The following is a 24411-nucleotide window of genomic DNA, read 5'->3' on the forward strand; positions in this document are numbered from 1 at the left end:
ATCATAGTTGTATTGAGTTCATTTTGCCTACACTTATAAGTTGGTCAAAACTTTTCTTTTATCCCAGGCAGTAGTAGGTGGTTTATTTACCTGACATGTTTTGGCAACACTTCCGCATTCGTCAGAGGGTCAAAAGTTTGAATAATTGTTTGAAGGGCTTTGTATGGAGCGCTGCCATCGCTGTTCTCGGTGTGACGTATCACTTCCGGGTTCGTCCCCTTTCAGGTTCGAACTTCGGAAACGCGATTATTTTGTCAAATTTACCACATATAGATTATTTTTTTCATGCTTTATTTGTTGAACAATGTTTAATTACTTTAATTGTGAACCTATTTGGCATTTTATGAAATTACTTCACATTTGGTCTTTAACAACTGGGCAGGCGTTGTGGCCAAATCGTCAACCCAGTAGATGGAGGTAATGCCTCATGATAGGGGTAAACTGCCAACAAAAACAAGAAGAACTACTCCTTCCCTCCCTACTACTAGGAGCCATGTCATCGCAGGCAGGCGCTACCACTCAGCGACCGGAGGGATTCTCTTCAAATTGGTCCCGTGAAAAATCATAAAAACCGGACATTTTTATGAATTTATAAAACCCGCCCGGACGACGAGGACACTACGTGAAAGTAGGACTTGTCCGGGCAAAAGAGGACGTTTGGTCACCCTACCCTACACTATATCCTCATATCCCACTATATCCTCATCTACCTGGTGATGCAGCACTAGGAGCAACGTGGGGTTCCATATCTTGCTCAGGGATACTTAGACGAGTTCGTCAGGGTGGAGAATTGAATCCACAGCTTCTTGGCTTGGGAACAACTCCACTACAACTGACCCACGACACCCCTAAGCCTTACTAGCCGTGGTTCCTTTTAAAAATAAATACTTCCCCCAATAGCCTGTGTTTTGCCTGGTGTTGTAAACATGTTGGTAAGAAAAATTCTGTCAAAGGCATGGTGGTGGTCACCTATTTAAAGATGATACGATATTGATTCTACGGACAATATTGTGAAATTTGCCAGTATTACAAAGTCAGCCCCAATTCAATTCATAAGCCTTTGATTGATTTAATACAAAACTCTATATATATACATTTGTATAGTACTGCTTTTCACTTTTTTCAAGTCTCTGGGATTTGGGACTTTTTTCCATTTTCTGGGAAGGATTTAAAAGATTTCAAGTGTACTTTAGCTGTGGTCGTGAAAATTACACACACACACACACACACACAAAATAAGACTAGACGATAGCGATGGCGGTTGTTTGCGTTTTTCCGCTATGATCACAAAACTATATCAAAACTATTTAGGAATTATATTTAAAAATAAATCGCAATGTTTACGAATGCGCATCAGAAGTTTGTCTTTATTGGTTGTAGAATGACAAAAAAACAACACAATTGTGTTCGGCGGCTGGAGAGCAGAAACGTGTTTAAAACCAAATAAGTGACGTCATCGTCTAACCGTAATCGGGTGGGGGAAATTGGAGCAGTTAAATAATGTTAACCAATGGCGTTCATGTACTGGAAATCGTAATCAAGTTGCGTTCACATTAACCCGAATTTTTCGATATCTACGGGTCTATAATGAAACTCAACTCCACGCCCCTTAGGTGAGCCGGGTTACATAAAGGATTCTTCTTTAGTTAAAAAAAAGAAGAAATATAATTTACTAAAAAAAAAACACACACACAAAGAAGTGATCCACTAAATTTATTTTGCTTACCGAATGAGCAGACTAGTCAACTCATTTGGTTTTACAAGTAGCACTTGAACGCAGCTGTCTGGGAGGTTAGAGTCTGGTTCCGTCTCCTCAGCTGGTTCGCTTCATTCAACTGCTTCTACTTCGAGCCCGCAGAGGGTGTGGGAAGGAATCACGGAGGTCCTCAGTATTTGAAAGTCTTTATTGGCCGAGGTAGGCAAACAATCATCCCTTAAAATTTTCTGTGTGAGCCATGAAGGACAGTTGGACCTGAAAGTTCCAGTACCATTGCTCTCGTAGCTTAGCTAACTAGCAACAGCTCACTGACTTGTTGAAACATGTTACTGTACTTTCGCCCAAGTTTGCCACCTGTACATTAGAGATCACTTCAAAATTTCCGGGTTAACATCACCAACCTAGAAAACCTTATATAAGACAAGGTTCTCTCTCAGGCTAACCTTCGACGTTGAAATGGATTTCTTAAGCAAAACCATAAACCAAGCAACCCAGCCCTGAAATGAGCACGGTGTTTGTAATGGGATGACGTCATCTGATTGTAAAGTTCAAGTTTAGGCTTTTTACGCGTGGTTCCTCTAGTATAAACCTTCCCAGTGCTTTGCTTTTTTTTTGTTGAGGCGCATTGTGTAAAGGCTAACAAAAGAAATCTAGGTGACTGGTTGTGTCAGGAGTGTGAGGCCAGTTGAAATGTTTCTCCGGAGGAATCTGAGCCACCACACCCTTGTTGTCCTGCTCGACTCCAGTTGAGCAGACCCTCGTGTTTGCAAGAGTCTTGTATCCATGCCTCGGCATGCCTTTCAATGAAAAGAAGAAGAAAAAAAAAAAAAAAAAAAAAAAAGATTTGCACTCTGTACTAGTACCTGAACCGGCGGCAACCCCACCACCACACACATTTAACGAGACAGGCACCAACGCATAATTGATTCTAACGTAGCTAATCAATTTAATGAGATCCAATAATAGATTGCTGATCTCGATGAACTTAAGTTTAGTGTCCCAAACGTTAGACTAATTCTCAAAGGGTGGGGGCGGTGGTTGAGCAAAACTTAGTTACATCACTTACTACCAGTATTAGTAACTTAAAACAAGCTCAAGTGTGTTACTCCAGGCTGAAGGCTGTGATAAAAAGTGTGCATGCCATCTACTTAGTTACTTCACTTACTACCAGCGTAAGTAACTTAAAACAGGCACACGTGTGCTACTCAAAGCTGAAGGCTGTGATGAAGAGTATGCATGCCATCTACTTGCTAATCCTAACAAGGTCCAAGTCAGCAAATAATTAACTAGCCCCAATAAAAATAAATAAATAAATAAAAATCAGGCTTAGGGGATCAATGCGGATACATCCCTAGAATATACCTATCAAATTACATCGCGATCCATCCACGATAACTCCATGACGGAGTAATAGAAAAAAAATAGTTTATACACCCCCAACAACATGAGCGGCATCTTTACAGGCCTTCTGCCTGTATAAAATTGACTGTGATGTATCTCGTATTTAAGCCTGCACAATATATCGTTTGAACATCGCCATCGCAATGTACGCATGCGCAATAGTCACATCGCAGGACGTGCATTCCCCCCCCCCAACATTTAAACTTTTGTTTTACTCCATGAACACAGCAAGTGTGCATATCCTGTATTAAACTGAGTTATAAAAAATTTAGGGCCAATGGCGCCATTTTTCAGAGCATCAGAATTTAAAAACAACATACATTCATGTTTTTCTGCTTCATGTTCATACAGCACCACAGTGTCTCACTCTCCCTCCTGTGAGGCAGCGCGACCAAAATGTTTTTCATCGTCAACAGTGCAGCTATCCCGAACGGAGCTATTCAAGTTATTTTGTGTACATTTTCTCGTTTTAATATCTCAACATATCGCAAACTCCCCAAAAATGCCAATGATAGTTTTTTCCAATATCGTTCAGGCCTATATTGTAGTGTACAAAATCAATGTTGGTTGAACAAAGGAACTTCTTAAATTGGACTAATACCAGTATAGTTACACCTTTGAATTAGACAAGTGAAAGGGTGTGTTGCCAAAATATTTTGAGTGAATCAAGAGTTGTAATACGTCAAGAAAATGGAATACTGTTACAAAGACCGCAACTGATTGAGCATGTACAGAAACTTTAAAATGTCTGTGCTAATTTGTTATCTACTTTTTAACTGTTTCATCATGTATCAGAATTCATGTGCTTTGAGCACATAGCGCGACTGACGTCATGCTTGTCCCACAATGTGTGTTCTTATAAGCAGTGTAATTTTTTGGTTTTAATCAACAGTGTATTTTCTCCATTATTGCTGAACGATTAACCTACACCACACTGACATTGAGGCTTTTACTGATGCAATAGTCTAATGAAGCTAATTTATTTTCTCTCGTATTTGAGTGACAAACCCTTTCGTCTAACAGTGCACGTACAGTAGTCTGCAGATTGGTCGGTAGAAATAATGATAGATATGAGACAAGTATAAAAGAAAATAAGTTGGGTAAAATATTCAGCGAAAGAGTTAGTCCCTCTGCTGATTCTTAAAGGGTACCACAGATAGAAAGACATGTAGTTTTTAGATAAATGATAGTATGAGTTATAATAATTAGTAAAACTAGTAAAATTAGTTAAACTAGTAGGTCACCATTCCATTGTTGTTGACGGCAGTGCACTCCGGGCGGTGAGGTCACTGGGCGACGCTACCGGGCCTCCACAGTGTCAGTCTTTACCTATAGCCTATAAGTCTTCAAGTCCGAGGTTCCCTTTAAAACTCTTATAAGCAACAATTGTTCTCGTCTATGAAAATGTTATTAGAAACACATAAAATATTGCTATTGATTTAAAAATTTATAATATTTAGTACATGTTTTGACCTACGGAGGGCGCCATATTTTATGCGCGCAATCGAGGCTCGGAGTGATGACGTAGTTTGTCACTGTTACTGTCACTAGACGAACACTACCGGTGTTCTGCAATGCCTTTTACGCAGCGAGATGTCCTACACAATGCTCAGTGCGTGCACACACGCGCACATCAGTTAAAAGCGACGAGTACTCACAAATTTTTATTTTTATTGAGTTTTTTATTCTCTTTTCATTGTCGGAGAAATACTTTTTGCATGTATTTCCCTCTCATACTTTTAACCATTGTGCTTTCTTGTGGTAGCAGTGTTGATCTGTTAGTCACGTAGCATATTTAAACCGTCCTTATTTGATATAGCTATATTTAAGTATTTTATTAAGGCATTTTTAGTATGTTCTGCCTGTACGCATCCAAAGAAAAGTTGGAAGCGCACGATAGTACTTTGGGTGTCGAATTCGCCAGGTGGAGGACGTTTCGCCGACTTAGGACATTTTGGCATAATACCAGGTTACTCCAATTCCATCTACGTGGCGAGACGTCCAACACACGCGTACATCAGTTAATAGCGGCGAGTACTGACTAGAGGTGGGAGTCTTTGGGCACCTAACGATTCAATTACGATTACGATTCAGAGGCTCCGATTCGATTATAAATCGATTATTGATGCACCACAAGGCCCCACCCCCCCGCTTTTAATTTTTTGTACACTGCAATTGTTCCAAAATTGTTCAAAAATCCTCTCAGGCTAAACAAACTACTATTTCAATATCAAGTTAACCGTTAAAAACAGTAAAATACTCAAGTCCCCATTCTGTATCGGCAGCTTTAAACTATATTCAATTAATTTAATGTGATGAATCAACCGTTAAAGTTGTTAAAATGGCTCCCGTTATTCCATAATTTCCCTTCTGTCTACTTTCGACGTGAAAGTTTTAAAACTGCTTCATCATTTAAAGATCGCTACAACAGAGCCTTCTAGACAAGTCTACTGCTTTAAGATGGCACCTGTTTACTAGCGCGGGAAAGTCTGTCATTTTGCATCTAGTTCTTGGTATATGATCTAACACGGCCGTCGTCTGTCATTTCACATCTAGTTCTAGATATATGTGATATCTACCATAGCCGTATGTTTGTAGCAACTAGCAACTGGGTGCTGTTTGTAGTGGCTGACGGCCGCAGTCAGGTATTATTGTTTTGTTTTGTTTTTTTTATCTAGCGGCATGAGTTAAACGTGATATTTACTCTCAGTCCGTTCCTCATTGTGTCCTGAAGACCGCGCTGAATGTGTTTTATTTCCGCTTTACCTGGTATAATTCAATAATCGGAATTTGGATGTTTGTAAATCGTTCTCGAATCTTCCACGGCCGAATCGCAAATAATCTAAGAATCGGAAATTTCGCGCGCCTCTAGTACTGACTATCTGTGTTTTTTATTTTTATTACCTTTTCATTGCCTCAAATTACTTTTTGCATGCGTTTCCCTCTCATACTTTGAAGCATTGTGTCTTTCTTGTGGTAGCTTTAAAGCAGATTGTTGATCTGTTGACCACATTAGTCACGTAGCATGTTTACACCACCCTTATTTGATATTACTACATTTAAATATTTTCTTAAGGCATCTTTAGTATGTTTGTCTGTATGCATCTAAACAAAAAAAGCTGAAAGCGCAAAGTAGTACTAGGGGTCTCGAATTCACCTCTTGTAGGACATTTTGCAGGTGTAGCACATTTTGGCAGAACAGTTTTTTCCCCCATACTGCCGTCTCGTCTCATCCTGTCTTTCCTGTTGATTTTGCTTTTGTTGCTCGTTTTGTGAAATATCGTCAGTGCTGTCATGCTCGTAATGTTCATCTCGGGTTTAAATTGAAAAGGTGGAACAGATTACATGTTTATGTCGCCAAAGTCATACTCTGGAAGCCCGGCTGCGTAACCATGTGACGTCACCGCCCTGCGACGTTAAAAACAATGGCGACCTACTAGTTAAACTAATTTTACAAATTGTATAAAAACGAAAACATCAAGAGGGGTTTTAATACTAAATTATTTAAACTCATAATAACGTTTATCTTTTAAGAGCTATGTCTTTCTCTCTGTGGATCCCTTTTATAAAAAAAAAAAAAAAAAAAAAAAAAACTTTTGCTTACAATTTATAGTTACACACTACACAGATAACATTTTAGGCGTCATATTTAGAAATTACATTTTTAAAATTGTGTTTTCTGGATGTGGGACAGACCAGAGCTAAAATCAGAGAAGCTGGTTAAAGCTCAAAAAAGAACAGCACCACTGAGACCCAGACTAATTAGCGTTGTGGCTGCACACAACCAAGCCCAGAACCAACACTCTGGTCTGTCCATGTTCAAGTGTTTACCTGCGCTTTCAACACAAAAGACAGGTCAAATACCACTATGTAAAAGCAAAGGTTCATCTTACTCCCAACAGGCATTAACCAAGCACCTGTTACCTAGACACACTGGCTAGGCGACGCTGAAAAATGATGAGTTACGTGAATCAAACTGATGGTGTAGTAAAATATCAGCATGTCTCCATTTGCTAACATATTTATAGTAAGCACTCTTTGACACAAATTTGCAGGTGACACTTAGAGGTGACATGACAGGCAGGCATATACATATACTGTGGTACCTCGACATACGAATTTAATTCGTTCCAAGACCTGGTTTGTTGGTCGAAATGATTGTATATTGTGATGTTATAATTCGATTAATTTGTTCCATAGCACAAAAACATATGACAAATCCTTAATAAATACTGCTGGTACTTTATGAATAGCAAATACACATATAAAAACAAATACATTTTTAAATTAAAAGGAATTTTAAAAAAACGTTTTCATTGTCTCCTTAACTAATAGAGATTGGCAAAAGGGAGTCAGAGGAGACAGTGAGTGTGGAGGTAGAGGAGGATACGGTGAGCTGTGTTCTGTCTAATTTAACAAATGGATTAAATTAGACACATGTAGAACAAATTATGAATAAATAAGAGAAAAAGCTGTTTTATTGTCACCCAATTTACTGGTGAACGGGGGTTGGAGAAGACAGTGAGGCGTGTTCTGTCAAATTCTAGTTCACTCACGCGCATACCACACTCATGTTTTTCTATGATTTCCTTCTTTATTTCAATGGTAAGCGTCACCTTTTTTTCACCTTCATTTACCCTCTTGGGACCCATGATGATTTATCTCCCAAGAAAATCCGACAATCTGCCTGCCATCTTGTGGGAAAACAATCAGATTGCGGCGCTGTTGTAAATCATCGGATTTCGAGCATTTTGTCATATGTCGAGACAGATGACTAGTCAAATTTTACGTCTTATGTCGAAAAAAATCGCATGTCGATCCATTCTAATGTCGAGGTACCACTTTACTGGCTTGTTTACGCCCAAAAGGTTTTTGCTGTCTTGCAGTTCTTATTTCTTCTTCTTGTCTTATTTACTGCCTGTACACAAATCAAGCAGTCATAATTTTTTAGGCTTTTCACCATTCTCTCAGAACTTTTGACCAAGGGTGTACTCCTGGCTGGCATTCACAGTGATAGATCTCCTGTCCATTTGAACTGGAAGGTGTTGGCAATGAATGATCAGGTTTCAGTACCGAGAATGATCACTGTCAGCCTTCCAAGTTTAAACGGTACAGGGCTGGTGTCTTTTGCTGTGCTCCTGTGCCACATGAGCATAAAGCCTGACCGTGGATGCTATTAGCTCCCTTGAAAAGTCAACAGAAATTGTCTTGCTTTCTAAAATGTGCTTTTTAGGACTTCCTGTCATGAGAAATAGAGAAATTAACCAGGAAACACTCCTAGATTATTTTACTCGTGCATGACTGACATTTTTTAGAGAGTCATTGGTCACAGTCACAGATGCAATGAGAGAGACTCATCATTTTCTTCTGTTCCATTCAAAGCCATGGCCCGTATATAATGGAGAACTGACTTGGAGAATCCATTGAATGGAAAGTTCACCCGATTATTCTGTGTTAGGAAACCTCCCCCTGATAAACGCCAAACAACACCTGTACGTAGCCTGTACGAAACTAACTAAAATCTTGTTACGGGGGACAGAGAACATTCAATGTGACTAAGAAACAATGTGGCAAGATACAGTAGACCAACATAATCAAGGTTTTTTTCTATGCCTTTTAAACAGACTTGAACGACAATCCTTGCAATCTTTAATTTGGTTATCAAATAACCCAGTTTTTGATATTTGCTCACATCAGATAAGTGTAAAGATCAGTCGGTAGGTTATCCTCTGTTTACTCACAACTGCTTGTCAGTGTGAAGCAAGAGAAAGAGAAGGGGTCTCTAGGTGGGGCGGAGTATCGTGTATGAGTGAAGAGCGAGGGGCGTGCGTTAAAGCGGGTTACACATTCCTCCTAGCTTGTCGTCTCACATTTTTACACAGTCACACCGGGTTGTGTGTGAGCATTCAGTGGCCCATTATTAATGATAGAGGAATGCAGTTTCTAGCTTGCTTTCACTATTCCAGCGCTAATGTTATCAGTTCCATTTGATTTTTTTTCTCTCTCTAAATTTATTTTGGTGTGATGGACGGTTAACTGTTGAATGCAGGGCTGAATAATCTGGCCCCCCAATTTTATTTTATTTTTTTAAGCTTGATTTTTCAACTTTTTTGTCTTAACTGGTAGTTTTGATGAATCAGTCCTGAAAAGACAAGTTGAAGATTAGTTATACCTTTTATTTGTATGATAAATCTGCGTCTGTTAAACAAGTCTCCTCACGATCAACTTGAAACAGCAACACAAAATTACAAACATACTAATTCAATAATAAAGAAAAAAAAAGACATTTAGAAAAATATATTGAAAAATATGCATTTAACAATGTAAGGAATAAAACAGTGGCTTTTAAATTGACATATTTTCGGAAGGTAGAATGATTTTTTTTCCTTCTCAATTTTAAGAAAAAAAGCGAAACTGACCATTCAGTTATAATAAAGACCCTGGTTTTCATTATCCAATTAACATTTGTGGTTCCTTGAAATGTGCAGTTTTTTAATGACAAGTAGTCGATGGTGACATAACATACTAAGCCAATAATAACAAATGAATTAAATAATGAAAAGCAGAAAAATAAAATAAATTCGCTCAACAAAGCAAGGGATTTTATTTTTAAAAAAAAAAGTACTGCTGATTTTGTGCACACCTTTGCCACTGGGAGGCATTCTGGTGCTTGACAAAGAATCACTAGGCAATAATAAATGGAGAGTAGTAGAAGAAAATAAAGTTGATAATGTTGATAGTTTAGTTTTTCTCAGCGTGGAAAGAGCAGATGGGTGTAAGTGTTATATTTCATGTCCATGAATGTTCCTGAGGTGTTCGCATTCAATACAGTGACGCAATTCTAATTTTCGATGGAGTGTGTATGGCGTCTTCCATTATATATCAGCATTAAGCTAGCAAGTTTTTGGGACCAAAGGAATGCTAAATCTATTTTTTTATTATAATGTACCCTTTAGTGTTGTCCTAGTCCAATATTCAGGATTGGTATTGGCGCCTGATGTGGCTACTTTTGAACTATCGAATTTGGTTACAAGATCGGACCTAATCTTGTGTTTGCAGCAGTGTCGCACTTTTCGGCTTCTGCAAATCAAATCACTGGGCAAGTGAGTGTGTGCGTGAATGGTTCTGTGTCTATTTGTGCCCCGCGACTAGCTGGCAACCTGTTCAGGGTGTACCCCGCCTTCTGCTTGGAGTTAGCTGTGATAGGCTCCTGCACCCCCGCGACCCTTCACCCTTGTGAGAATAAGCTGTTGAGAAGATTAATGAACGTTCCAATATCGTTCAGGCCTAATTTAAGGTTTTTTATTTATTATTATTTTTTAAACTTTTTAATGACTAAAAAGTAATAGAAGAATATTATTGTATTGGCACATTCTCAAAATCAGGTGACTCTGACTCAGGTGCAAAAATATGGGATTGGGACATCCATAGTTTCAATACCTTCCTAATTCACAGTTGCACACTGTAATTTTCACGTCAACTGTCGTGTAAATAATGGCTTGAAAACCATCAACATCGGACTCTTTTTGAGGGACTGTTCGCTATCTGCCGAACTATGGTCAGGCTGCATTTCCATCACATTTGATTGATTAAAGAAGCCATGGCATTATAAAAAAATTCAGCCCCCCAAATTTTAAATCTATGATTTTAAAATCAGTCAGTATGTATCCGCTCCCATTCTTGTTCTTGTTGTTTAGGCAATTTCACTTTTAAATGCATAATACAATATTTCCAAATTACACACCTGGAGCGAAAAGAGTGATAGCTTGTTGGTAACCATGTAACCAGTACTAGTAGTGTATTGTACTAGAACGCTATGAGTTGATCAAAATGAAAATACGTGTGTGCTGTATGTAACTACTGTGGGAACCTTGCACTTTTGGACTTAAAAAATGCTGTCAGTTCCAAATGTTATGTAAGATGTGGTCATTTATCTTGAGAAGCAGATCTCGTGACCATTATGTGGTGCGTCATCTCTTATGGGTCAGCGTTGTTTAACGGATGTCCCTGAGATTGCTGAGGCTGTCATGTGGCTTAGGTTGATCTTTGGACAGCTCTGGTACAGTGCTCTGATCAATTTGATAGTTTGAGATACTACTTTTTTCCCCCCTTGAGTTGTGAGGGCAGTATGTTTGCACGCAATTTTGAGTGCTAGAAGTGTGGAGAGTGCCTCGCGTGTCGTAATTCCACCAAATAAAAGTGTTGCATTTTCAGATGGCAGCCATCAGGAAGAAGTTGGTCATCGTCGGGGATGGCGCATGCGGGAAGACCTGTCTGCTCATTGTCTTCAGTAAGGATCAGTTCCCAGAGGTCTATGTCCCCACTGTTTTTGAGAATTACATCGCCGACATTGAAGTGGACTGCAAACAGGTACATTTATTTGAACTTTCTGCATGCTCAACGTGGCTCGTAATTTAAAAAAAAACAAAAGGCAAAAGCTGGGGAGTTTCTTTGCAACTCCGCTCCTGAACTCAAGTCAATAACAGGAAATGGATCAGTGCCACCTTCCTGTGCAGTCATGGAAATCCCCCATCCCCCACCCTTTGTACAAAATGACTAAGGTCGTACTTCCTGTTCCTGCTTCCTGCTCCTCAAAATCTGGCATCAGTAAAGTGGGAGTTGAATTGAAGCTGCTCACACTGAAAGTATGACGTCACCGTCTGAGTGAAATGAATGTTGTGATGAACCCACATGGGACATATCTAGTAGCCAAAGTTCTGAATCAGAATTTATTTGTTTTGCACTGACAACAAAATTGAAATAAAATCCGCACATCTCAAGGACAGTGCAAATAGAGGAAATGTACAGGTCAATGAATAATACAAATGCAACAAAAAAATAGATTAATAAATCGTAATAGTTGAAAGAACACAAATTGCTTTTTTGGAGTTAGAGCACAACAATGTACTGTCCTTGTTGCGCATTATGCTATTGTTTAACCTTTAACATTTTTCCTTTTAACTTTTTTAAAAAATTGTATTAAAACTATGTTGGGCAAATTAATGTACTCAAGGGGGCCCAAAATGCGATCTGAAATAAAGTTTGTCTAAAACTCTGCTAAAAATATGTGGCATGCAGTCGGGTTTAGAGTTTGAAGTCGGCTATCATCCGGCAGAGAAGGCAGCAGGACATCCTCCCTCCTATTTTTGACGAGTGCTGACCTCCTTTTGTGGCCCTGGCGGCAGGTGGAACTGGCACTCTGGGACACGGCGGGTCAGGAAGACTACGACAGATTGAGGCCTCTATCCTACCCCGACACAGACGTTATCCTCATGTGCTTCTCCATAGACAGCCCCGACAGTCTTGGTAAGTGACAAAGCATGCGCATGACAGTGCAAGGACACTCTGTTGCCGGCATTCATATTGGTTAAAAATTGTGCTTAACACTGCTTTGATACCCTTCTACTTTCAGTGAATCAATCTGCAATTATAAAACCACTGGATATTTTTTAGGACGGTATGAATGACAAGCATGTCGGGTGTGTTCTTTCCCACGCTGTGTTGGTATTCCTTCTTTCCACGCATTAGTAGAGGGTCAGTGACCTCTCCGTGTTTATATGTGACCAGACTAAGGAGGAAGTGCCGATGCTTTCCTTTTAAGGAAAAAAGCTGGCATTCAGCACCATAAGGTAGCAGTTCTCAGCCTGCTTAAATGTCAGTTTATTTTTTTTTTTTAATGTTCAAACAAACTTGTTTAAGATAATTTATTTGTTCCTAATCTTTAAACATTTGTAATTATGGTTTTATTCCTGATTTATTGTTTAATTCATGGGTTTGATGAGTGATGCGTGTGTTTCTTGAGCACTTTGCTGGATCGGTAAATACAGTTATGCTCCAACAGAAAAGATTGGAGCTGGTTAAGTTAAAAAAAAAAAAAAAATCATACATAAAGCGCACTTTCAATTTTCAGGAAAATGATTTTAAATGTGCCCTATAGGCTATTACAGTCATGTTAAAAAATTAGGACACCTCATGAAATATTTACTGGTGCACGATAATTATTGGTCTGATAATTATCGGTCCGATAATAGGAATTATGACGTCATCCCGATAATTCCAATAACATTTATAATGGGACCAATAATATGTACTGTTCTGGCCTTACAGTTTACACACTTGTATGGGAAATCAGTTGACCATTTGCGGGGCATTGCTCCCACCTGCTGGTCAGAATAATTCACTGCATCTATTTTTTGTTACAGTAGTTTGGTTCAATCACTTACACATTGTGGTGTCTAGCGGTAGCGTTGACAGTAGTGAATGCTTTCTGTTACGTTTCCGCCTCGGAAATATATGTATTTTATGTTTACCATAACATATGGATGTGCAATATATGTTTACTTCTGTGGTGAAGGGTCATATGTACAGAACTTCATAAGTTGTGTTATAGAAGCCAGCCAATGTTTTCGTAGCTCAAGTTAGTGTGCAATGCTATACATACAGTGGGGAGAATAAGTATTTGATACACTGCCAATCAAATACTTGTTCTCCCCACTGTTATAATAGTTGTGTATATAAGTGTATTTTGCAGTTTGTTGTATATTGAGTATTGAATATGTGTATTTTTCTGTTGTACTTTCACAATATTAAGACGAGTGTATTCCCATAAAATCAAGAAAAGACCAAGCCTTGTGGTTTATGGAAGTGCATTCATTCTTAGCTGGCTGTCGGGCAGTGCAGGAGTAAAACGCACTGTTTTGTTCATGTCATTATAAAAAATCTGGTGAGATCAAAGGCAAAGCTATGTTGAATTTATTTATTTTCCCTTCAGGCATGACAAATCCAAACAAACATACAGGGTTTATATGTGTTTACAATTAATTCAACCCGAAAAGAAAAGAGCTGACGGGAGAAGCCGAAGCTTATTGAAACCCATCCCCAGTATACCATATAGGACACAGAAAATATCGAACATCAATTTTTGACATCCAGATTTCGTAGTGATTACGAATTTTTTTTATTTTTATTTTATTTTTTATAGTAACCATCCCCTCTTATTGTTCATTTTCATCCACCACAATTTTTTTTTTTTTTTCCCCCCCCCGGTTATACATTCAAAAAAATTATATATTTATCATCGGTTATCGGTATCGGCTTTGAGGAGCAGGAAGTTATCGATATCGGTATCGGTTTCAAAAAATGGATATCGTGCACCCCTAGAAATATTCAGTTCCTTATTAAGAAATGTCCACATATCAATGTCTGATCTTGTTTTTAACTCTGAAAAAGAAAGTGATTTAATTGAAAGTAAACAACAAACATTAACTTCATGGTGAATTTATGATGGTGACGGCCGTCTCACTTTCGCCGAAAAGTCCGATCCAAAATACTCTAATGCCCCGGATGGGGGGGGGGGGTCTGTATTGTAGGCATGCAAACTTGCCACCTTTCGGCGAAATTTCGCCGTTTTGAAATCAAAGCGGGCTTCTTAATTAATGCTTAACGACATGGCGAAGTCGTTAATGGTGAGAGCAGTGTGCAGTTTTTGTGTGCAGCTAACATGGCAGGATGTATCTGTGGAGAACTTTTCCACAAGTCCTTCCATAATCAAACATAAGTTAATATTCCTTTCTTTCAAGAAAGTTTGTGTAGTGTTTAATTTGAATCGCTAAATGTGCGCATTTTGCGGCTGTTTAACGTTACACGGATGCGCATAACCACATCGTTGCAATTTTTGATGGGTTGAAAAATTTGTCAGAACACCGGTCCATGAAAATAAGACCAAAATTACACCGGTCCGTGGTGCAAAAAAGGTTGGGGACCCCTGCTCTAGTCGGATGACCTAGACCTATCACCGCCACTCTCTTCTCGTGACCACAAATGACTGACAATAGTGAGACAGGAGTACAGCTGTTCTCTGCTTAATGCAAATGGGACATACTATATATTGTATAATTTAGATTTTGTACAATTTGCTACTTAATGCGTCTTATATGTTCTGATTTCAGGATGAGAGATTTAGACTTGTATATGTTAAATTATTATGTACTGTGTTTAATTCGAGATGTCTCTGGTTGGACTATGAAATGCACTTTTCCGCGCATGCTGTGTGTCCATGTTACTTTGTCACCTTTTTCACCCCTAACCAGTTTGCATGCGTGGTACTGGCTTACCCACTTTATTGTGGCAACAATAATAAAGAAAAACAACAAAATTACAGCGGGTTTCCGCGACATGCGACTGCTACCTCGCCCGTTCTCCTTTTCGCGTCCCTCTACGTCACAGCTCCCCGTCCAATCAGCTCTTAAGGGGGCCGTGCATAGGTACGGACATTACAATACACAATGAATAGGTTGCTGCTGAACCCTTCACACTATGCTGCCGCTGGTTTGAAACGGCCTTTAAAAAAAATCTTTTGCACAGCGTGGCAGCTTTTATTTTGGTGTGGCAGTGCGCCACAATATTTAATATGCAGGGGAAACCCTGTCCTCGAATGCTGTATTAGGTTTACACCAAACATGTCCTCTGTTCTAGTGTTCAAATAATGGAATTTTAAATTTTAGATTCATGGCTAGCGGCCGCCTGGCGTAAAAAGAGCTTTTCTGGCGAAGATTCTTGTGAATAAATGCTTAAATTCTTCATAGATATGGACGTAAAACAGTCTCGATTCTTGGTTAAAAGTAAAGAAACAGTACAGTTAGCGTTTATTTTACGTATATTGACGAAGTACCATGCTACTATGTTAGCAAATGAGGCTAGCGGCCGCCTGGCGTAAAAGGAGCTTTTCTGGTAAATGGTGTTATACTTGTATAGCACTTTTCTACCTCTCAAGGTACTCAAAGCGCTTTACACTACATTGCCATCTACCTACTGGTGACACAGCACCAGGAGCAATGCGGGGTTCAGTATCTTGCTCAAGGATACTTAGGCGAGTTCATCAGGGTGGAGAATCGAACCCACAACTTCTGGGTTGGGCGACATCTACTCCACCACTGAGCCACGCCATCCCCATCCATCTGTTGAAGATTCTTGTGAATAAATGCTTAAATCCCTGAAATCTTCATAGATATGGACATAAAACAGTCTCGATTTTTGGTTAAAAGCAAAGAAACCGCACAGGTAGCATTTATTTCGAGTAAATATTGCCAACTATGAGGCTAATCAGTGACAAAAATTAGCCGCCTCCATGTGTAAACAAAGAAGAAAATTCCTGCGAATAAATTCTTCAATTACACATGCATGGTACGAAAATTATAATATTTACCTTGACTCCTTGAACAAATCACTCCTGAGACAATACTTCTTGTTTGTATGTGGTACAGCTTTCGTAGTTAAATCCATCGTAAGTAGAGATGTCCCGATCGATCGGGTCCGATCACGTCATTTTCAAAGTATCGGAATCGGCAAAAAAATATCGGACATGCCTTTTTTTAATATATATATATTTTTTAATTAAATCGTTTTCTAATTGTATTTAACGTTACAAACATAATATGTTACACTCATCCAGAGTCCTTAGTTTAGGCTTAAGGTAGGGTTATCAAATTTATCCCGATAGCGGCGGTAAGTATTTTTTTTAAAAATGTATCACGTTAAAATATTTAACGCAATTAATGCATGCGCTGCATGACCCACTCTCGCATTGGTGCACTTAATCTGTAATGGCGCTGTTTTACCCATATAGACCCCACTCACCAACGTCACACAATGACGTGTCGCTGTATCCGGCCACCATATTGTCTGTCATTATTTATCCGTATTCTCAATGGTTTCAATTTGTCGTGCAATTTATAGTGCAATTCATGGAAGCCCCGGTGCTTTCAGACGCTGTAAACTCATTGGATGCGTTGCATAAAAGGCGTTATGTGGAAAAGCTTCTATCCATTCACCAGATCCATATTTGATGCTTAAATCGATATTTTTCGACCCGCTGTCTTCGCCGTCTCTGCTTGACATCTGCTATCCTGATATCTACAACTATCTTGTCCACAGAAACTCAGCCTATTCTCACGAAAGTTTGAAAAACTTTAAGAGCAGCACTCTAAGCAACATTACCCCGTGTGACCCTTTACTTTCAATTTTCTAAAATGGCGACAATCATAAAAAAAAAAAAGTTGACTGCGATGGCCGACACTTCAAGAATAGGTGGATATTGGACTATTTATTCAATACAGTACGCAACAACTGTGTCTGCCTCATTTGCAAAGAGACAGTCGCTATTTTCAAAGAGTTCGATGTGACGCGATATTACCAAACAAGACACGCTGACATGTACGACAACATTACAAGGAAGATACACAGCAAGAAATTATAGCAACTTGAAGCTAGTTTAATTTCACAGCAGCAGTATTTCGCAAGAGCCCGAGTGTCGAAAGAGAACGCCACAAAGGCGAGATTGTTGAAATTATGAATTAAAAAATAATAATAATAAAGCAAATGTGACACACAGAAGGGCTTGCTAAAACTGTTTAAATATATTGTTCTACGTAAATCAGCCAAGGTAGCCCCCCGCATTTTTACCACACCAAATCTGGCCCCCTTTGCAAAAAGTTTGGACACCCCTGTTTAACTGATGATCCGTAGACGAGGCCAGCTTCTTTCACTTGGTACCAGCTAAATATTATTCAAAAAAATAATGATGGCGGAAGAAATAAACATCTTGAATTTGAAACTGTATGTTGTTGGCGATTAGTCTCGCAATGATCTTAATTGTGGTTGTCAGCCCAAAACCCTCTAAATATATATTAAATGCATTTTACCAGGTATAAAATGACTACTACATAGTCTGTGGTGATCGTTTGGCAGGCCCGGATCTAGGTTTACCCACCAGGGTGGGCACTAAGAAAACTTGAGGGGGCACCCCAAATGTGGGCTTATTTTTAACCCTCTGCATTTCTCCAGGCTTGGGAACGGCGCAAGTAGGACACTGGCTTGTGTCCCGTTGAGGCTGCATTAATTTTGGGGGGGTTTGTTTTTTGTTTGTTTGTTTTTTTTCATTCTCGCTGTCGGCGTGATGTCACGATGACGTCATCTCGCATAGCAACGTGTCGCCATTTTGAGATGGGGGCACACACAGGTAAACATCCGTAGACAAACGCCTGAAATTCATATATTTCAGGTGTGTTTTGCGTCTTTTTTTCATTAAAAACATCTTAAACATGACTTATTATCAGGAGTCACTGCCGACAGACGCGAGGAGGCGATACAACTTAAAATTAGCGTGTATTGGCCTGCAAATCTGCCCATACAAAGTCGCAGCTGATAGCTGGATAAACAATCCAAAGGAATTGCCTGCAGTGGAGTTCGGTAACATCTACAACTACCTCACAAAGTCACCCAGTAAGTTGACCTTTACCAATTACGTGGAATATGTACTGTGAGGAACTAAGAAAACTGGTAGTATATACGGAGTGATCATTTCTCCCGTAACCGGTAATTCGCCTCCAAGCGTTATTTAGCTGTGAACACGTCACGGCAAAATAACCAATTCCCACCAGGCCAATAATATACCGATTGACCGATCAGAGCAGTTCATGGCAAAAGAAAAATAACGCTTTGCAAGTTGTCAGTTACGGTAATAATAAAAATGCTTAGTCTATTGAATCCTAGCAGCTAATTGGGGCAAGAAAAATCGATTAAAGTTTACTCACCAGTAATAAAATGTCAGCTGCAAACGTACAGTAAATGTGCCTGGATTTAGGTTCCCACTGGCGAGAATGGTCCACTGAACCGTCTTGTTTTACTGTTCCTTAATTAATTGCTTTCAGCCATTTGCTTGTCCTTTTCTTCTCACGAGGAAGAATAAAGAACTTCAAATGCGGCTCCGAACTCTTCCTTGTGTTACAAACCTCAACACGGCAACTTTTAGTCATTCCGATGGAAAAAAAGACCGCAAATAAGACAAAAGTTCAACGCGTTTGTACTTCAATAAAGGACAGAGCAACTGCTTGTGACTCGTGTTTTGCCCCCATTTCAATATGGCGACGCATTGTTGTGGCTGGTGACATCATTAATGCCCGGATGTCCGACTGCGAGAATGTGTCTGGAGGAGAGAGAGGAAGCGCGCGGATAACAAATGAGGTTGGAAAAACAGCTTGTTTTGGTGATTGCTTGTTCGGCGTGGTTGCGGCCGACAGTAACCGTTAATCCTGCAATAAAAAAGTAGGTGAGACCAACTCTCCGTGCGTTCTCTATATCCAGTGCGACGCTAAATAGAGACTGTGCCGTCACGATAGTCGTGGCTATGAACACCTTTCTCGTATCAACGACTCTACAGACGTGGCTATGTCTAAGCAGGTTTATTAACACTCAAAAGGGTGAAACTAAAGAAAACAGACAAAACAACACAATCAAATTATGCACAATATATGAAATCGCATATGTACTGCCCTATCTGTAGCAAACTGCATATGAAAATATGAATAAACAATTAGCAGAGCGCCCGAGACGCCATTTTGCCGACCCTCTAACTCGTGGGTAATTAGCATATCACAAGTTTCATGCTAAATAAATCTGTCTCACTTTTTTAGCACTGAAGTACACACAATTCACATATTTACGTTTTTAAACACATTTAAACAATACCTACCGGCGATGCAACCTCAAATTCAAGGCAAAGTGGTCACAGAGATGGTGCGAACTGACTGCGGCCGTCGTCGTCTGATTCCCTACTGAACAACTACTGAACATCCGTGTGACAGTTTCTTTCAAATAAAGTGCACATGGGATGCAGTAAATTAAGGCGTCCACTAGATGATGCTAATAAGACGTAAAAGCAATAAACTCAGGTATTCAATCACAAAACCCATCAATCTTTTATGCATAACAGAACACCGACATTTTGATTGGGTGGGCACGACTCACATCTGGGTGGGCCGTGCCCACCCTGGCCCACCCATAGATCCGGCCCCGTCGTTTGGTGCCCAGTTTTCTCGTCGAATTGCAGCAGTCTATCTCGCTCTCCTCTCGGGGTCTCTCGGAATACGGTAGAACTTCAAGTCTCTCTGTCTATCTTCTCTGTTACTGCAACCAACCGCCACACACGCCTTCACCATTTTGATTATTAATGTTAACGAGCAGAAAAACACGCCATAGTAGGAGGAATTTATGTAGCGGTAATGCATAAACACGACGAGCTTATGTACAATATGGCGCGGAGGCGTAATTGTGACGTCATGTGAGTGGGGTCTATAGAGAGATAAAAGGCAGCGTGTAATGAGTAGGGTGAATTTGGCAGCCTTTGCAGCCTTTTTTAATTGGTTAAAGCTTTACAATCCCTCTCCCTGCGATTAAAAATATCATGGGAAGCAATGTGGGGAAGCATGGTAGCAATTAATCTTTGTCTTAACACTTTAAGTTAATCCCCAATGCAGAGAAGATACAGTGGTACCTCTACATACGAAGTTAATCCGTTCCAGGAGCTTGTTTGTAAGTCGAAATGGTCGTATGTCGAGCAGGATTTTCCCATAGGAATACATTATAATTCCATTAATTCGTTCCACAGCCCAAAAACCTGCACTAAATCCTTAAAAAATACTGCTGGTACTATTACAAATGGCAATTACATATAGCAAAACAAATAAATAATAAATAAAAATCGGATTAATAATATAATAATAATAATAATTCCTGTAATAGTGTAACGAAACGGGTTCTAATAAGGCGGACGTTTCTTTCTGTACCTGAAGGCACCGCGGCGCTGACGTGACAAAGAGGGAGGGGAGCGGGTGAAAGTTTACTTTCGCTTTCAATGCTTTCTTGAGAACATCGTCAATTGCGGCAGACAGCAGGCGTTTTGTGTTGAATAAGTTGTGAAAGAAATGATGAAAACGTGGCGAAGCTGGCGATTTCTCTGGAGATGTTACCACAATAAGAATTGTCAGCTTAACTTATAAAGACTGGCGAACGATGGTCGGAGGAGGACCGTGGAGATGTATTGTTGAGCCATTTCACGGATGCCCACCCTACGCTCATATTTTTCTGTCATTTGCATCTTCATTTAGAAGGTAAGCGTCAACTTTTTCCTTGTTTCACCACCTGTACCAACCTTTTCTGAAACCTGTGTTGATTTGTCACACAAGAAAATCCGCCGTGCATTCGTCTGCGGTGCTGCCGTTGTCGTCGTATTTCGAGCATGTCGTCGGATGTAGAAACAAATGGCGAGTCAAATTTTACGTCGGATGTCGAAAAGTTCGTGTGTCGAAGCGATCGTATGTAGAGGTACCACTGTATATCAATTGGTAGCACTATGCACAGTCATGGGTGCACTTCCCATCATGCATTTGGGCAGAAGTTAAATGCCTGAATTATCATTTACTGAAAGCTCATAAAAATCCACTAGATGGCAATATTTAGTCACAATATACAAAGTCACATTTTTCCTTTAAGAATTACAAGTCTTTCTATCCGTGGATCCCTCTCACAGAAAGAATGTTAATAATGTAAATGCCATCTTGAGGATTTATTGTCATAATAAACAAATACAGTACTTATGTACTGTATGTTGAATGTATACATTCGTCCGAGTTTTATTCATTTTTTTCTTAATGCATTGCCAAAATGTATATGATCGGGAAAAAATTATCGGGAATGATCGGAATTGAATCGGGAGCAAAAAAATGCAGTCGGATCGGGAGCAAAAAAACATGATCGGAACAACCCTAATCGTAAGTATATCCAAGCTTAAATGCGACATGAGCGTGTGCAATCTTCGGCTATTACCAAATGAAGCTCTGCCCCCTCTGATAAAAATGCAAAGAATGACGAAGTGTCAGGTCAACAGATTTTTGAAGTCTATGCTTGGACGGCCAGACCTGGGCATGTTTGCAGTTGTTTTGAATGTCCTCCACTTGTAGACTATTTTCTGGACAGTGACGGTGACAGTGACAGCTGATTTTATATTCTTTTGAGATCGTCCAAAATCCATTACCAGACTTATAAGTGTCTACAATCTTCTTTCTGAAGGCCTTAGACAGCTCCTTTGATCTCACCATGGTTTTTTCTCTCACTTTAACAGTCACACAGTTTAACAGGGGCACACCAAACTAAATGTGAGGTTTAAATAATGCAAGCCTCCTTCAAAACACTGGATAATGTTCTAATCACGTGCATCTGATGTGATACACTTGTGTGTGATTTTAGCCATTTTAAGTGGGATTAAATGTGTGGGTAATTTGAGGTAACGTGTGATGTAATTTATTCCTCAACAGAAATTTATTTAAAATTACATTGTACAGAAAGTTATAAAACATCTTTTTTTTCTTATTTTTTTTTTTCAATTTCAATTGTTTAGTTCTATTACTTGAATCAATATTGTTAAAATTTATATCAAATATCCATATGACAAAATATGTTAGAAAATAGGCTTTCATAGGGTGCTGTAATTTTTTCACATGACTTTAAATACGTTACATATTGTGTATCAAGAAACTATCATCTACTCTGACTTCACGGTTTGATTTTGATTGAACGTTGATTCATGACTTTGTTGCCACTTCATACTTTCAAACAAGGTCTCTTTATTAGCATCCATTAAAGTAGCAAAATTATCTTATTTTGCAAAAAAAAAAGAAAAAACAAAAACAATGTTCCAACTTGGGGAAATACAGTGTGATGACAGTCTCTTCTTATTTTCGACAAATAAAGGTGATCAATGACCTAAATGCTAAACATTGTGTCAAAAGCAGTTGAATTTTTATCTAAAAGCGCAGAGAATTTACTATAGTGGAATGAATTCACACAACACATTCTGAATGTTTACACCTTGAGAGTTTGTGTGCTTCACCATACACGTGTCATGCCACAGTAATTCTAAAAGCGTTACCACAAATGTCAGCATATATTCTTTATCCTCTGTGAAAACCAACTAACATTAGTGGCTCTGGTTTCCCCTTCTCTTAGAGAACATTCCAGAAAAATGGACTCCTGAAGTGAAGCACTTTTGTCCCAACGTCCCTATTATCCTGGTGGGCAACAAGAAAGACCTACGGAATGACGAGAACACGCGCAGAGAGCTGGCAAAGATGAAACAGGTACCTGAAAAATCACTTTTCCTTTTGACTCACCTCCCCTCCTCTTTCTCCCCGGTTATTCCCCTTACACAGTATCTACGGTTAAATATAATTGGCTAACGAGTGCACCATTATGTTCATAGGTAGTATAGCTGTGTAATGTATTTTCAATTGTTGTTTCTTCTCTGTCTGCTTCCTTCCCTCTCTGTACCCCCACACCCCCTTCCTGCTCGCTGCTTTCTCCTAATAAGTAAAACACAATGGGAGTATATCAAACTCTTCTCTCGAATTCAGCCGAACAGGACAGGTTTAACCAAAAAAAAAAAATGTAACAGGTGCACCCCGACTAACTGCTGAAGATGCCAAATGGCCAAATTATCACCTTTACTGTGACATTCCAATCCACAGGAGCCGGTCAAGTCAGACGAAGGCAGAGACATGGCCAACCGCATCAGCGCTTTTGGCTACCTGGAGTGTTCAGCCAAGACCAAGGACGGTGTGCGGGAGGTGTTCGAAATGGCCACTCGCGCCGCTTTGCAAGTCCGTAAGCGCAAGAAGAGGAACGGCTGTACGCTCCTGTGAAAGTGCAGGTCGCGTGCCCAAGGGCCAATGAGGAAGGGCTTCCCCTAATCACCTCCCACTACCACCACTGGACGTGGAGAAAGCTTACATCAGCGGCTTCCGTGGACCGTGCAGCCATGCCACCGGCCAATATGAAAGACTGACACGCTTATAACAGCTAAACATCAGCCTTTGTAGGACTTTCCTCTGCTTCTTACATTTTTTTTTCATCATCCTTGTGTCGATGCTGAGGACCCGCGCCTTCCTCCTCCTGATGTTTGTATTTATATGTGCATTTAATTTACAAATATATCACATCTGCTTCTGCAATGAGTAATGACATGACTTTGTCAATGGTCTAACTTTTTTCAATCTCATTTGCTTCACAAGCCATGACATTAACACTCACCCCCTTTCCATCGCAGGAGTTACCCAGCAATAAGGGAAATACACCAGTTTTTCTAAGGTCATTTCAGCACATTAAAAAAAAAGTATTGTGAAGTGCACGCAACCGTTTGACACGTAGAAAGTGTTCCACATACAAATGAACACTGACGTGTACTTCTATCTACTGGTTGACAGCTGAATTACACCCAAAATAAAACGTCAATGACCAAAATTTTTCCTTTTATTGATCTCCAGAATTGGAGGATATTTGTTCAAAATTAATACTTTTTCACGTTTTTGCTATCTTTATCAATAATCAAGTGCTTAGCTCAGTTGACTGATCAATGGTAAACATTGTTCCATGATTTTACAATATCGCAGTAAAAAGGTTGAAAA

The 24411-nt window shown here is 39.5% G+C and overlaps 1 protein-coding gene across 1 annotated transcript; it reads left to right on the top strand.

Moving 5' to 3' along the window:
• Positions 1-1709: 1709 nt before the first annotated feature.
• On the top strand, positions 1710-23970 carry LOC130904443 (rho-related GTP-binding protein RhoA-D). Its single transcript, XM_057817192.1, has 5 exons — positions 1710-1915; positions 11333-11488; positions 12304-12424; positions 22958-23088; positions 23476-23970. Exons 2-5 carry the CDS (start codon positions 11333-11335, stop codon positions 23647-23649), a joined length of 582 nt encoding a protein of 193 aa, XP_057673175.1. The 5' UTR covers positions 1710-1915; the 3' UTR covers positions 23650-23970.
• Positions 23971-24411: the final 441 nt, after the last annotated feature.

This window comes from Corythoichthys intestinalis, chromosome 2 (genome assembly GCF_030265065.1).
Source record: "Corythoichthys intestinalis isolate RoL2023-P3 chromosome 2, ASM3026506v1, whole genome shotgun sequence".
NCBI lineage: Eukaryota > Metazoa > Chordata > Actinopteri > Syngnathiformes > Syngnathidae > Corythoichthys > Corythoichthys intestinalis.